Source organism: Myotis myotis, unplaced genomic scaffold, assembly GCF_014108235.1.
Source record: "Myotis myotis isolate mMyoMyo1 unplaced genomic scaffold, mMyoMyo1.p scaffold_m19_p_2, whole genome shotgun sequence".
In the NCBI taxonomy this organism is placed as follows: domain Eukaryota; kingdom Metazoa; phylum Chordata; class Mammalia; order Chiroptera; family Vespertilionidae; genus Myotis; species Myotis myotis.
The window spans coordinates 13754942-13770729 of NW_023416324.1; the positions used below are offsets into that span (position 1 = coordinate 13754942).

A 15788-nucleotide genomic window follows, 5' to 3' on the forward strand; every position below is an offset into this window, starting at 1 on the left:
CTGCATCCCTGTGAAGTGGATTATACCATTCACCCCTGATTTGTGGGGTGGAAACTGAGGCACAGAGTCCTCCCAGAATTACACAGGAGTGGCCGAGCCCGAGCCAGGCAGCCTGCCTTCAGGAACGGTGGCCTTGTCCACTGGCTTCACCACCTCTCAAGGCGGAGGCAGTTATGAGCACCTTGGACGAGCCAGGCGTGCGGGGCCCAGCCCTTGGCCGCACCGTCTCGTTTCCCCTCTCAGCTGTCCTTTGAGGCAGAGACTGGTTATCCCATTTCCAGACAAGGCCCACAGCAAGGCAGCAGCAGAGCCTGTCGGCTAAGCACTGGGACCCTTTCCTTCCTTTGAGGTCATAGCTCCCGCTGCATGGGTGGGAATGTGTGCAGAAACGGCCTCTGGTGTACAAGGTAGATCATGGAGCTGGAAGAGCAGCCAGCCCTGGTGCCGTCCTTGGACTCATTTAAATCCTCTTCCATGTCCGCCTCTTCCCTTCACCGCCCCAGAATCGGTGCTGTGCCTCCAGCACAGGCGGCTGCATGAACTCACTCTTTTCCCCAACTAGCCAAGCAGGAAGATGACTGACCACTGGAGATTAAGGCCCCTGTGGCCAGGTTACAGCTAATCTGTGGGGAAAGACAGAGGGACCAGTCTTTGCACAGGTAGCCTGAGAGGGGCACCCAGGAAGCAGGAAGAGTGGAGAACTGGAGTCTGGAGTCTGAGTCCGGACTGCCTCCTGCTGGGTGTTACCCAGGGCTGTGTGCCCTCTCTGGGCTACGGTGTTTCCTCCTGGGACTGGCGATGACTGCACCAGGCAGCAGTGCCAGGCCCACAGGAGGGGCAAAGGGCGTGCTCCCTCCTCCCGCCTCTGCCTCAGCTCCCACACTAGTCACCTGCTGCAGGACAGCCTGGGCGTGCTGGGCTCAGGTGGGACTCCCTGATCCTGCCAGCACTCTGTAGCACCTCCTGTGTCAGAGTCCCTGACTCATCCCACGTGGGTGAGATGCTTCCTTTCCAGTCCAGATCTCAGCTCACGAAAGGGCTGTGATCTGAGCAGAAGGGGCTGGAGAGGCACCGAGACTGCATCTCCCTCTCCCCCAGCCAAAGGCTGTCCCCCCAGAAAGCCTCCAGCAGCTGGGGGCTCCGCTCAGCTTTTGCATGTGATGGAAAATGTCTTTTCTTTTTATTGCAGGCCGTGCCCTCGGCAGGACAGGGTGGCTCCAACAGGTACGGAGACGAGCAGCCCAGGGCCTCACCAGTCCCCCCTTCACTGCTCTCCCTGCCCCCACCTGCCTCCCAAGCTAAGGGCTGGGCCCAGAGGAAGCAGCCACGGGACTCTGCCCCAACCTCCAAGCTCCTAGATTCATGCTCCTTTCTCACTGAAACTGCCTGGGTTTTTATGGGTTCGTTTTATGTGAAAAGCTGGCGAATCTCTGGCGAGACATCTGCTTGTAAAAAGGGAAAGAAAAAGCCTCCGAGATGGGGGTCAGGTTTAGAGAGCGAGGAGGGGAAGCTGTGGTGGAGGACTGAGGGCTCAGAGCCCTCCTCCCCTTGGCCCTTCCGTCTAGGAAGGGCCGCCACCCTCTGTCTGTCAGCCACAGTCCCTCCCCTCCCCTCAGCCTCAGCCTGGAAATCTGTCAGATGAGAAGCTGACCTGGGGATGAGGCTGCTGGGAGCAGGCGGAGTGTCAATGCATCTTGTGAAGGGGAAGCATTTACAAGAGGGATTTTTCAGAAGGTGCTTAGACACCAAATTATGTCATTTATCCCCTCACAACAGTCCCAGTGAGGCAGGCAAGCAGGGAACCCCCCTTCCTACTTATGGAGGAGGAAACCGAGGCTCAGGAAGTGAAGTGACGTGCCCAAGGTCACAGAGCTGTTAAGTAGCAGAGACAGGCTGGAGCCTTAGTCTCACTCCAGATCCCACAACCCTTCCTCCTCCCACTGACTCACATCCAACCTGATCTTTCAAAAAATAATGTTGGTAATAAAACAACAGTCCCCGTTTATTGAGGCGCCAGCGGGGGTCGCACACTGTGTGACAGCAGTGTGCATCCTCTCCTCCAGCCTCAGTGCCTCACGGAGCAGTGCTAGTTTACTGTCATCCCCTTTCACAGACGGGAGCCCTGGGAGGCTGACTCACCCCTAGTCACCCAGCTGGTGAGCAGCGGGGCTGGGACTTGAACCCAGGCAGTGCACTCCAGCTCCAAAACATGCTACCCTAACCCTGCTCCCCCGCTTTGCTGCCTTCATGGGGTCTCCTTCCCCTCTGAGGCCCTGCGGGATCAGCGGGGTCCTTGGGACTCGGGTCCTCCTGGCTTCCTGATGAGCCCCTCTTTGCCGTCCCCACAGGCTGCCTCTGAAGCGGACCTGCTTGCCCTTTGCTGAGGAGCTGGAGCCTCTGCCCTCCAAACAGGCCAAGGAAGACGACCTGCAGAGAGGTAGCCTCACCCTGCCCCCCCTTTGTTATTTGAGCCCTCCTCGCCCCAGCTCCCTGTGAGGCCTCCCCAAAGCCTCAATCACTGGTCCTGGCCCAGGCAGCCCGGGCAGCTCCCATCCCAGCAGAGAGGGTGCAAGGGGCTGCTTTATGCCTCAGAGCCAGGGTTGGGCCAAGACTTGAGGGTAGGGGAGGGGCCAGGGGGCACCCAAGGTGCTTAGAGAGACAGTCATGGAGCTGGAGGGCTCCCGCCTCCCCTGACCTTGTTGGACATGGGTGTCCTGGGGCGCTGGTCAAGGTGGCAGGCTGGTTATGCTGGGCAAACCCCCCTCACTTTCTCTAGAGGAGTTGGGAGCAGGGTGGGTTGCCGTAGCTGGCTTTCTGGCTTGGACACTCTGAGTCTGTGATTTCCTGGAAGAGAAGGACGTGCCTGAACCTCTGGGGGCCGTAACTGACCAGCAGGAAGACACCAACCAGCAGCCAGGAACCAAAGCTTCCAGCAACCTTGACTTGGGCCTTGCCCTGCACTGGGTGTTTCCAAGAATTATTCATCCCCACAGCAACTCTGTGAAATAGGGCTGGTTCTACCCCACTCCCATTTGGATGAAATGAGACTCAGTAATGTTAAACTGACTCAGGTGGGAGAGTGGGGATTCACGCCCGCCAAGATCAGCAGGGTCTGAGCAGGTGCCTGGGACCCACAGAGCCCGGGGGGGTTCCCAGCTGGGTACAGACCCTCAGCAAGGGTTGGCTTTTTCTGCCAAAATCAATCTTAGGTTAAGAAAGGAAGTGATATTTTTTAAGATCCCCCCTCCCCTAAGGTATCCCTGGCTCATTTATCCTCCTCGCAGCACTAAAAGCCACCCCTTTGCTTCTCAGTTCTGTTGTATGTGCGGAGGGAGACTGAGGAGGTGTTTGATGCCCTCATGTTGAAGACCCCGGACCTGAAGGGGCTGAGGAATGCGGTAAGAGGCCTGCGGACCCCGCTGCCCGGCCAGACCCCGTCTCGTGCTCCTGGGCACATCTTCACTCTGCACCACACAGTCAGACTTCCCACAGGCGGGCTCTGGGAAGGAGTGCACTGGGACCTTGGTGCTGTGGTGGCCCACCTGTCCCACCCACTTGGGAGGGCCTTCTGGGCCCGGCTGTGTGTGTGTGGGGGGGGGGGGGCGGGAGGACGGAGAGGGGGGTGGTTTAAGCCTCTGTGATGTTATCTTGCAGCCAGAACCCTGGCTCCACCCTGGGAGTCGCACACACCATAAATCCTCCTTAATCTGATGGCTGCTGTTTGACAAGCCAGAGCTTTTTGTTGGCTTTGCAAACTTGTTTCTATTTTAATGGGAATGAAACCCCAAAAGGCCAGACCCCAGAGACACTTTTTTTCCTTCCCAGGGGGCCTCATTCCTGTAGCTTGTGGTTGGCTAGAGGGCTGGGGGGAGGATGGAGTGCTGGCCAAGGAAGCTGAAGGTGTGTCTGGGCAAGACCTTCCCCTACCACCACCCCCAAACCACCAGAGAACAGGTGACTCAGCCCCGAACAAAACCCACAGCAGCTTTGTGGCTCAGCTAACAACTGCGCAAGCAGCCTCACCAGGGCCAGCGACGCTTAAAGGTCGGCCCACTCAGAAAAGCCACGTGGTTCCAAGATCTTGGGCTGTGGAGGGGAAATGAATTAAAGCATAACATTGTCTACCTTTTGAAGACCCACTGTGTGCCAGGCATACTGCATTTGCCAGCTCACCATATTCTTTTAACAACCCTGAAAAGTGGGTACTATTATTATCTCCTCATTTCCCATGAGGAAACAGCCTCCCAGAAGGAGGGCAGTTAACTTGCCAAGGTTACTCGCCGTGACAGAGCTGGGATCCGCCAGGCTCTCCCATTCTCCTGTTCTCCTCACATATCATCAGCCCTACTTGGCACCAGCCCCAGGAAGTTGGGCTCACAAAAGGCCAGTAAATGTCATTTGAATGTAGACTCAATCTTGGGGTTGGCTAGAACCTTAAAGGGTCAGCTCCTCATCTAGTGCTTGAGCTCTCTCCCCAGTAACTGCCGTGGGTGCCCAGTCTTGACTTGTATACTTAAGGGATGGAGAGCTTATTACCTATGGAGCAGCCTGTGTTGTCTTTGTACAACTTATGGGTAGAAAATTCCTACGTTCTTGCTTGCATTGACTTGAGGCACTGCTGGTAGCTTCCAGTCACATCACCACTAAGATAGTCGGGGGATTTTTCTTGCCTGGAGGGCTCTCTGTCACAGCAGAGAATAACGGGGAGCCGAACTGATCCTCATCCTAAAAGGCCCAGTGAGGAACCTCCGCCGGAAGCCCTTGGCGTGACGTTCCCTGCCGCTTCAAGGCAGTCAGTAACACGAACCTGCAACACTGACTGAGCCCTCAGTGCACTGGCCTGGGCCCTTTACATCATCGTCTCCATTCATGTGCAGAACAACCCTGTTGTGTACATCCCATTATTACACCCATTTTACAAACAGGGAAACTGGGGCTCAGCAAAGTAAGAGTTCCGTAACTGCGGGTAGTGGAGGTGGGACCAGTGTGTCTGCCCAGAGGAAATGAGCTCTGGGAGAAATGGCTGAAACTGTGAGTGCAGACACGCTCACCAGCCTCTGAGCTGCGGTTTCCTCATCTGTAGAACAAGCTCCCAGGCCTGGGTTGTGATGGGGAGGAAACCTGGTTCTAGGCTAGGCCTTGGCACAGGCCTTACCTTCTTCCAGCTCAGCATCCACACCCATCAAATGGGATTAGTAATTCCTGCTCGAAGGGGGAAATGTCTGGGTTACCCTCCCCCCACAATAGGGTAAGAGCATCCCTATTGCTCCACTTCTAAAATAATAGCAATGACCAGTTACTGAGTATCGGCCATGTATTTGGTACATACCAGGAACTGTCCTCTGTTTTATGTGGGCCAGTTCATTTAATTCTCTCAGCAGTCTTACGAGCTGGGCTCTGTAATGAGTAGTTTGCACAGCTGGTGGAGGGGAGCCCTCAGCACTGGGACGATCAGTATTGGGACGTTGGGCTGGGGTTGAGGGAAGTGGTGATGCCCTTTGGGATATTTTACAGCCACTAACCATGCTGTTTGTCAAGAGTTTGTTGTGATGTGGGGTGGCTTATATATACAAGGATAAGCAAACTACCTATGTGGGATAGAAAAATATCTAAATACATGGCCTGATGTTAATGGTGTTTCTCTCGGGAGGCAGGATTATGGGTGACTGTAATCTTCTTCTTTGTATCTTTCCACAATCTGGATATATATTACTTTTTAAAAGATTCTCACCTAAGGATATGTGTATTGTTGTTTTTATTGATTGATTGTAGAGAGAGAGAGAGAGAGAGAGAGAGAGAGAGAGAGAGAGAAGCATCAATCGGTTGCCTCCCGCTTGTGCCACAGCCCGGGATCAACCTAGGCATGTGCCCTGACTGGGACTTGAATCCTCGACCTTTTAGTGTATGGGACAAACTGAGCCACGCCAGCCAGGGCTGGACATATAACACTTTTATAATTAGGAAATGAAAAGTCATGATATAAAAGAATGGGATACATCCACTTTGGGCAGCAGACAATGAACCCCCCACTGTTCTCTTCCAGATCTCTGAGAAGTATGGGCTTCCTGAAGAGAACATTTACAAAGTCTACAAGAAATGCAAGCGGGGGTAAGTGCCAGGACAGCTCTCCCTCCCCGTCTCCACGCCTTCTAAAGTGTTGACTCATGGAGTTCCCAGCAGGTCCATTCTGACCAGCATAGGCCTGCTACTCCGTGCTGAGTGGTGTTTGTACTTGGCTTTGTGGAGAGGGCTAGGGGAGGTGGACTTGGATAGAGAGCCCCCAGTCAGGCCAAGGTCACCCGCAGAGACCAGACGGTGAGGGCTACTGGGAAGAAAAGGAGAGGGAGATTGTGGGAAGTGCAGGGCCACATGTCAGGAAACTCAAGTTCAAGTCCCAAGACCTTTGGATAACCAAGTCACTTGGTTGTAATGATGATAATAGCGACTGCCATTCACTTGATCCCCTGCTTTGTGTCAGACAGTGTGCTGAGCATGTCTCGTTTAACCCTCAGTCACACTGCGAGGTGAATGCCATTACACTTCACAGATAGGGAAACTGAGGCTCGGAGGTGACAAGCAGTGCTCAGGGGCGGCAGCGGCAGAGTAAAGCCTCGGGTAGAAGGGCCCAGCAGCGGTGCTACCCGCTGAGTCAGTGCCCAGAAGGGAGTGGCCGGCCATGGTTCAGGAAAGGGGACTGTGATTGGGTGTGGTTTTGAGGGAGCCCCTCCAGGGATGCTCCTCAGGCCTCCTCCACCTTCAGGTCTGCAGGAGGCATCGGGGAGTAAGATTTTACCCTCCAGGGGGTCAGACAGGGCCTGTCACCTCCCCTGGGCTCCTGGATTTGTGCTCAGGATGGCAGCTCCCTTTGTCCTCTTCCGGGAGATCCTTGGTGTGGGATCCACGTGGTCACTGCCCTCCCAGGCTTCCGTCCCCTGGTCAGAGGACTGTTAACTGGGTCACTTCACCAGCCCAGCTGAGCCCGCCCCCAGCAGAGAAAATCGCCATTGCCGCTCCCTGCCCAGAGGACCCAGCACCAGGGCTCTGGGAAACACTCCCGGCCCCACTGCCCACACCTCCAACCAGGTCCTCCCGCCCGGCGCAGTCTAACTCCAGCCTCATGTACTGGCCACCCCGGCAGTGAGCAGGCATTGTCCCTGTATATGGCTGTGATCTGTTCTTTTTAGAAAACTGCAAAGTGAGGCAGGTTTTGGACTCAGGCTGAGGCCCCATCCAGTTAGGCCCAGGGGTGGCCTCCTTCCTCACAGGCCCAGCCCTGCCCCCCCCCCCCCCCCTCAGTTTCCACCCAGCTTCCCATAGAAGGGCGGGGTGGGGGAAGGTGTGCGCTCGGCAGCCCCTGGGAAAGGATCCGTTGGTTTTGGTTGTATGAGTGTCTGGGGTTTTTTTTCTTTCAAGTTTCGGTTTCAAATTGGGGCTCACAGCAGAGGGCAGGCTCTGCTTTGCCCGGACAAGCCCAGCCCCACTTCCCCTTTCAGTGCCAGTGCCCACACCCCCTGGCTGCAGCCCCACCTGCGGCCAGCCTCCCTTACCCATCCCACCAGAGCTGGGCTGAGCAGCTGGGAGGTGCCCTTGAGTATGATTTGGGGTGTGGGGTAATACATAGAAGGTTGCCCCAACCCCTAGCCCCACTGGCTGAGTTGCAAATCTTTCCCTTAAGCCCAGCCAGCTAGTTAAGCCATAATTGTAACAACTTCCATTAGTGGCGCACGTTGTACATGCCAGGTGCTGGGCTGGATAACTCCGAGGGATCCTCTCATTGACCCTCTGAGTTTGGTTGATCATCTCTATTCCACAGAGGAGGAGACTGAGGTTCTGAGTAGTCCCAGGATCACAGAGTTAGTAAATGGCAGGAGGAATCCTGGCCTAAAGGCTGTGCATACATCCCGACTTTATCTTGCCTCCTGCTTTTTCCTCTAACCGCTAAGCAGTGAGCAAATACAGGCTGTGGCCAGGCCAGCCCCATAGCCCGGGGCATTACTCAGCAGCCCTGCAGAGGCACCCCACACCCACACACACCCCAACCATGGAAACCTCAGGTCTAGGGTTGCCTCTGATGCCCAATGAGAAGAGCCCCCAAAAAAGCCCCTTGGGAGAGGCCAGGCTCATTTGTCACCTCCCTAAGAGTTGACGCTTCTCGTCTGAGGAGCAGGAAATTCTAATCAGTGGCCTCGTTATTTTCATAGAGTCCTCCCGAGAGTCCTCTGGACAAAGGCAGATGCAATCAGCTTACAAGCACCACTGAGTGCTTGAAAGATGAACAAATACATTGTTTTTGCTGGCAGCTGGCCAGGGGTTTCATGCGAACCAGGACAAGATGGCTAGAGCTAGCAAGTGACAGGAGGCCCACCTCTGGGACACGGTTCCTGACACCCCTGCCTCTAGGGCCCAGGGGTCATTGACCTCTGAGGGGAAGGGTCCTGGGGCCTGTCTGGGCTCCCTCGGCACAGGTGTGCGCCTGGGCCCCTGGGAGGCCCTGCCTGGGCGCGGGAGGGAGGCATCTTCAGTGTGTGCACGTAGGCACTTAGTGCCTGGCACCCAGACACACCCTGTAAATGCCACTGCCTGAAACAAACAAAGCCCTGCCACTGACAGAGTGCCACCCCTCTGCCCTTCCTCCCCCCATCCCCGCTGCCCCCACAGACCCCCCTGGAAAGTGTAGGAACTACCAGCAGGACCTGAGGAAGAGGGAGCCTGCGCCCAGGCTGCCTTCCGAAAAGCAGCAGCTGCTTGATGTTGCTGCAGAGACGACTGAACACAGGCAGTTGGCTTCTGCCCACCGCTGTCTCCATTGCCCCTCCGCCCTGGGGATGGTGGGGACAAGGCAACCGCCTCCCCTGGGGTCCTCAGGAAAGCAGGCAGCTACCTGCCAGGAGCGTGGTCTGGGATTCTCACCCCACCCTCCTGCCCCTCCTAAAGTAATCTTGCCCTCATCTGAACTCTCCCCAGTCCTGAATTTTGCCTTCCTTATATATGCCACTTTCTAATTTGTATTTAGGGGGGTTGGGGGATGATTTTTTTTTCCTTTATAAAAAAAAAAGATGCAGTGAAGGGAGACAAAAGTCTGGATTTAAATCCCAGCTGGGCAATCTGTTGCCTGTGTGGCCTGAGGCAAATGACTTTACTCCTCTGAGCCTCGGGTTCCCCATCATGAGCTAGAGTAACAGGGTAACAGGCGTTGTTCTCCGGGGCCATGCTAGATTCTAAACTCCTGGAGGGCAGGCTCTAGGGTCTCTGTGACCCTTGTTTTTGTTTGGAGCAAGGCCCTGCATGTGGAAAGGCCTCAGCAAATGATGGCGGGATGGACTGGTGGATGGATGGACGGACGGACAGGTGAAAATACTCACTTCCGTTCCTGACAGGATCAGGCCGGGTCACCTCTTCCTGGGTCCTTCCCCAGGGAAGCAGCTCCTAGGGTGCCCCTGGCATGTGCTGTGGCTCTGACCCTGCAGAGGCCCTGCCACGGAGGCTTTCTCCTCCTCAGGGTGGCCCAGGTCCTTGCCTGAAGCCTGGGGGGAGAGAGAAGGCCAAGCTCCTCAAAGTCTATTGTGCATCCGAGATGTCAGCTTCCTGGGGACGGGGCTTAGCCTGGGCTCGTGTGGTCCTCGCCTCTGGCTCAGGCAGGCACATCTGAGTGTCACGTCGCTGTCTCCACACTGTCCACCCGCCACACCTCCTGCACTGGAACTCACACACTGTGTCTGCGTCCTCAGTCTGGCTGGTGACTAAGGAGCGCTGAGTCTTCCCCAAGTCTACCTTTAGTTGCTCACAAGTGTCCTGCTCATATGTACTGAGAGAGGCACCCAGGCACAGTCGGGGGCATGGTAACTGGCAGGCCTGGTGTGAGTTGTGGCTCGGCCACTTGGGCATTGTGCCCTCCCCTGAAAGTGGGACAGGGAACCACCACCTTGCAGGTTGTGATGAGGGTCAGAGAGAAAGTCTGTGAGACGCTGGAAATAACGGGGGTCCCCGATAGGTATAACCGTCACTATCATCCTTGTCACTCAGAGCCCTGAAGGCAAGGGGCCTCCCACAGTCTAGCCACGTCTCTTCTCTTCCAGAATCTTGGTCAACATGGACAACAACATCATTCAGCATTACAGCAACCATGTCGCCTTCCTGCTGGACATGGGGGAGCATGATGGCAAGATTCAGATCACCCTTAAGGAGCTGTGAGGACCCCGCGGGGAGCTCCGGGCCAGGAGCCAGCTGCCAGTGGCCCCCTGCCGCACACAACCTCTCCTCATGCCTCAGTGCCGTTACTTGAACACCTTCCCAGAGGGAAGAGGCCCGCGTCCCCGACGTCAGGGCCAAGAAGGGACCTGGGAGGTGTCCTGACCCGAGCCCCCACCTCATGCTTGAATCCACTCTGAGCGCCTGCCAGCGCCTGCCCAGCCAGACAGCGCCGTCTTGGTGAGCGCCCGGCAGACGGTTTCCTCCACCGCCGCTGCTCTGCGGGCTGCCTATCCCGGTGCTGGAGGCAGGCCTCACTCCCAAAGCCGACCTGACTGCTGTCCACTCCCATTCTTGGTCGTCCCACCGACTTCAGACCAAGGATCTCTCACCCTGTGGTCAGTTATCTTGAACACTCTCGGTTTCCAGTGCAAATGACTTTGAAAAGACACTGTGGTGGACGCACCTCTTTCTCATGGACGTCCCCCGGGCCTGATGTAAATAATAGAGCTGATCGGCCACGACCACGTGGCTGCTCGATAAATGACCGACCACCCTGCTCACTGCTGTACACATTTCTCACTTACAGTTTTCATTTATGTTATAAATATATAAGTATATATTGTATATATATGCAACGTTTTATATTTTCACGGATACATTTTTATCATTTCAAAAAATGTGTATTTCACATTTCTTGGACTATTTTTTTAGCGGTTATTCAATTATGCATTTTGTATACTCATATAGTATTTAGTAATAAAATTCTGCCTATGTATTACTTCAAATGCCACACTTGTTCCTTCTGTGAAAGTCTGCCAGGAGGAGAGGGTGAGAGTAGACACGGCCTGGCTGCTCCTGTCCTGGGGGCATTTGCCCCAACTTGAAGGGCAGTGCTGTGCTGGGCACTAGTAAAGCAGGCGTCCCACCTGGAGGACACCCAGCTCTCTGCCCTGTGTGGTCCCACAGCTGAATGTTATGACCTGGGGATCACTGACTGGATATGCAGAAGTCCTGGAAAGGGTCAGGATGACCTTGCCGGGGACCTCGTAGCTGGGGTCTGTGGGCAGAGCCCAGGGCTAGGAGTTCTTGTGCCAACTCTGCCCTGCGCTCTTGGCTAAGTCATTTTCCCTGGAGCCCGCTCCTACCAGCCCAATGGCCTGCTAAGATCCCCCAGGGTCAGAGGGGCCTAAGAACCAAGGCCTGGGGTCTGGCCTCATTGTCAAGAGTCTGGGGTGAAAGGAAAGTACAGCTCTAAGCGTCACTTTGAAAGCGTCTTCCAGAACGTCTAGCTCCCAAGGGACAGCCAATGGCTTGCAGGAGAGTTTCCTTTGGGCTAAACAAAAAACTTTACATTGAAACACGGTTGTAAACATCTCAAATCAAGACACTGCACATTGTAAGTATTTCCCAGATTCTGTTGCGAGACCTGCAGATCTGGCAACCGTTTGCGGGACCCGAGTTGGATGCCCCTGTAGGTAGGCAGCAGCCTCACTCCCAGGCCCCTGACCCCATCCATTCCTGCATCACCTGTTTTGCTCCATGCATTGCCCACCCAGCCCTGGGAGAGCTTGACCATGAGTCTGCAAACTCTGATCCAACTCTTCAAGGAGAAGGGCCTGCGGGGATGGGAGCACCAGGCTGCCTTAGATCCAGACTCGATGCTCCTGCACCGAGCTCCCGCCACCTCCAACGTATCCCAAAGCAATGGGCGCTTGCGGGAATCAGAGGTCACATAGAGGCCAGCTTTGGTGAGATGCAAGAATTCAATTTAATTGGATGTTATTCCATCCTTCCAACCCCTCCCTAAGTGGAGAGCCAGTCAGCAGCCAGTTTTGACATGGAGGCCCAGGATGTAGCATTTCCAGAGAAAAGTCAAGGAGGGAGCAAAAGGGAAGTGAGAGCCTTGTCCTCGCTGGGGCGAGAGCAGGCTGCCTGGGAGAGTTCCACTTACAAACGGAAAGACAATGCCAACATCTGGGGAAGGAGGGGGTGTGTGGCTACTTCTATCTTCTGGTTCTTTGGGAATCTTCTCCTCTTGCCGAGGGGAAATGACAGGCCAGAAAAGATGCATTAAAGATGTGTCAAACTTGAGCGGGAGGTTGGGGAGCCCAGCCCAGGAAGGGGAAAGGTTGGGTGAGAGTGAGAACCTGCAGGCTCAGGGTGTTGCGTGGCTCCCGTGCCCCCCAGAACCTCTGTGTCCCGGCTCTGGCTCAAACAGGGCCCCATCCACATGTGCTGTTGAATACAGAGCCAATAAGCACGTGGCAGCCTCTCCTGAGGGTGGGTGCTGAGCACAGGTGCCCAGGGACTGGCTGCCATGCTCTTCCTGAAGGTGAGATTCAAGGGCTTAGGGGTGGGCAAGGAGCCCAGGCAACCCCTTCCTGTCTGTGTTACAAGTGCCTCTGAGCCTTCCAGCTCTGGGAACACCAGGAGGGTCTGGAAGCCAAGGCCAGAAGGATGTGCTGTCCCCCCTGCAGATGCACGCGGGCCCCGGAGCCCTGGGCAGCACCAGGCTGCCAGGCAGGGCATCTGCCCTCCTCTACCTTCTCCCTGGAGCCCGAGCTGCAGGAGCCCCTGGCGTCTGAGGGCAGGGTGCAGACAGCAGCCTGGCCAGGTGCCTGGCGAAGGAACCGGGGAGGCTCTGTCCTCTCCTCTTCTTCTCAGGAAACCATGAGGTCAGCAGGAGTGGGGGGCCCCATCTCCAGGAGGCAGCTCGAGCCCAGCTGTAACACCAGACCCAGGTGGCAGAGCGGCCCCACGTCAGCCCTGGGCACCTGCGTGGGGCCGCTGGTGGCCGGCCTTTCCTGTGCCCTGTGAGCCGCTACAACACCGGGATCCACCTGTTGCCCTCATTGTAGAGAAAGGAATGCCTCCCGGGGAGCTCCGGCTTGTAGGTGGCTGTGAGGAGAGAGGGGCAGTGTGAAAACAGAGAAGGCCAGTTGCAGGAGTTTCTTTCGTTCTACGTCAGAGCTGGCGAGGCCAGTGGGACCCCGGTCCCAGCCCCTGCACCATCCGTGTGGGGAGGCGGACAGAGGAAGGGACGGCCCAAGGTTATCTGGTTCTTAACTGGCCGAGGTAGGACTCGAACTCTGGTTTCCCACCTTCTTTAACCCCTTTTCACTTCTTTGACAACAAAAAATTTACAAAAGACCTTTCTATGAAGTTTTGGGGGGGAAAGGACTGAGTCAAGCGATACTCTTAAGAAGCAAGGTGTCAGCTTGGTGGGGTTTTGTTTTGATTGATTTCAGAAATTCCCAGAAAAGCGAAAGTCATGACCCTGAAGGTCCTTTAGGAAACCAGCAGCCGGAACCACAGGGGCTTGGGAGCAAGCCCGGCTGACGGGGAACTCACACTGACACTGACTTGTTAACGAGGGGCCATGGGTGACCCCTGTTGGTTACCTGGGAAGCTGCTGCTGGGGGCACCTGGCAGTCCAGGCACACCTGCACCCCCTGGGGCCAAGGAGGCAGATGTTTGCCTGTGCTCACCCCCAGGAGGGACCGTCCGACCCGTGTGCCAGGTGTCCCGCACCAGGCACAGCGCAGAGAAGACACGGACACAAAACTCTTAGGGGTCTGGGCCCAACAGGGTCAGACAAGGGTCTCCCCTGGCCCCCGGGCCTCCCGAGACCGCCCACTGGAGCTCAGCACTTACAGAAGCATCAGCACAACCCAGACACTGAACCAGAATGAGCTCTGCCTGGACCGACCAGACGACTTGAGGGTCAAACCTCTGCCGTCTTGTTGGCTTGACTACATTTCCAAGGCCAAAGCTATGCGAATGCCTTTCTCCCTGTCCTGTCTGCCTTCCATTCTACTCACCTGTGAGTTTGGAGGGGAAGGTGTCTCCCCACCAGACCGATGCACAGGGCTTAAGTCATCTTTGCCTCCCCAGGGTGGAGCAGCATCCATGCTCATTGAAAGACTGCATTTAACAGGCCTGGCAGCCGCCTCAGCTCCGCCTTCCTCCGCCCACCCCACCTGCACACCAGCACACCTGTTCGTGCACACCTAACCCGTGCCCCTAGGTCTGGTCAATGTCAAGGGGAGGAAAATAGCTAAGGGGCTCCATAGACAGCTCCAAACAGGTCCCTCGTGGGATCAGCTCCCAGGTAGGTACCTGAGGTCACAGGGTATCACCGATTAAGCTCACCTGTGAACTAGATGGCTTAACAGAGCTGCCCAGTAAACGGTCCCCCCCACCCGCCCCCTGGTTCGTGCCTGACAAACCAGGCAGAGGGGACGCCCCTGCGCTCCGGCTGCCCCTCGCTCCCGAGACCTGTGGACACCTTGCTCTCCCGGCTCCCCGTCCATGAAGTGACTCGGCCAAGCGAGGCCAGTGATTAAAACATTTCTGAGACCATGAACTTGTTGACCACCTGACAAGAGCTACGGCCCCTTAGCCCAGAAGAGAATGTCTGCAGACAAGGGCAGCGTCACAGACCCCTGGAGCCTGTCTCTGAGCCTCTCGATGGTCATGGTCCTTGGTTATGCATCCCTGGCCTGGATTGTCTCTAAGAGCCCTCTCACTTTAAACGCACACACACACACACACACACACACACACACACACACACACACACACACAACTTTCATACTCAGAAAGTGTAAGCTGAAAAGTCTTCTAAATCCACTCTAACCTCTATAACCTGTTTGGCAAACAACCTATAAACCAGTGGCATTTGATGGCCCTGGAATGACAAACAATTCCAGATTTGGTTTTTACAATCATTTCAAACAACCCTCTAACCTGGGCCAGGCAAGCCTGGTTGAGTCGGCGCCGCTGTCCACCGCTTGGTGGTGGACACGAACGATGCACTGGAGATTAAATACTTGGTTGGCCCGGCGTAGTCCACAATCTCGTACTGACCAGGGCCCGGGAGAGGCGGCTTCACGGGCAGAGACAGAGGCTGGGTGGAGAAGTTCAGGATGGGGTGTCTCCTTAAGACAAGACGAAATGGGAAGATGTCACTAGCGCGGTCTATTGGGGAAATGGCAGTTTTTAGACGTAGCCAAGACCTGCCCAGCAGCAAGCCGTCTGCAGGTGGACAGGGCATGGCACCAGGAGACCTATTTCTTCTTGTGGGTCCACTGCTGTGAGCTGGGGGCCTGGGACCTCAGTTTCCTCCTCTGCACGATGGTGATCCTAATGGAGCCCACAGCGCAGGCCTGCTGCCAGGGCTCAGTGAGATGGGACAGAAAACACAGACACGGGAGAGCGCCGTACACGCTGTTGTAATGATGTTGCTGAGCTAATCAGGAATGGCAGACAGCACTGACCTCATCGTCGACCCTGCTCGACTGGCAGTGCCTGGCTGGAGCTCGGTGTAAAGAACGGAGGCTTCGCATGGGCTCTATGAAGAGCACTGTGATCTACTTGTGATGTCTGCCATGGCCAGGGAAAGAGAACAGGCATCCCGGTTCCAGGGATTTGCTATCCCGAGACTGGTAGATCGCTAGAGACCATTCTGGTATTGACTCCCTAGAGCCCTACCACATGTCTTCCTGTCGAGGCAGGACATGGGAGTAGAAAAACGCTGGGTTGGGGATTAAGGGGCCTCTGCATAGCACACCCCTTCCATTGCCATGGTCCGTTTT

At 55.8% G+C, this 15788-nt stretch overlaps 2 protein-coding genes across 5 annotated transcripts in view; one reads left to right on the forward strand and one right to left on the reverse strand.

The window, feature by feature from the left end:
* The window catches only part of GRHL3 (grainyhead like transcription factor 3), a 33329-nt gene extending 22353 nt beyond the window's left edge, over positions 1-10976 (forward strand). For 3 of the 4 annotated variants that reach the window (XM_036350278.1, XM_036350274.1, XM_036350276.1), the window contains 5 exons: positions 1190-1224; positions 2349-2437; positions 3313-3398; positions 6044-6108; positions 10077-10976. In XM_036350278.1, the coding sequence (XP_036206171.1) occupies positions 1190-1224; positions 2349-2437; positions 3313-3398; positions 6044-6108; positions 10077-10191 (390 nt within the window). In that variant the 3' untranslated portion in view covers positions 10192-10976. The remainder of the gene's footprint in view (positions 1-1189; positions 1225-2348; positions 2438-3312; positions 3399-6043; positions 6109-10076) is intronic. The other variant, XM_036350275.1, reaches the window with a different exon arrangement.
* A 1915-nt stretch (positions 10977-12891) lies between these two features.
* STPG1 (sperm tail PG-rich repeat containing 1) overlaps positions 12892-15788 on the reverse strand; it is a 34465-nt gene continuing 31568 nt past the window's right edge. The window contains exons 7-8 of the mRNA XM_036353060.1: positions 14941-15131; positions 12892-13089 (exon numbers count right to left, since the gene is read on the reverse strand). Coding sequence (XP_036208953.1) covers positions 13013-13089; positions 14941-15131 — 268 coding nt within the window. The 3' untranslated portion in view covers positions 12892-13012. The remainder of the gene's footprint in view (positions 13090-14940; positions 15132-15788) is intronic.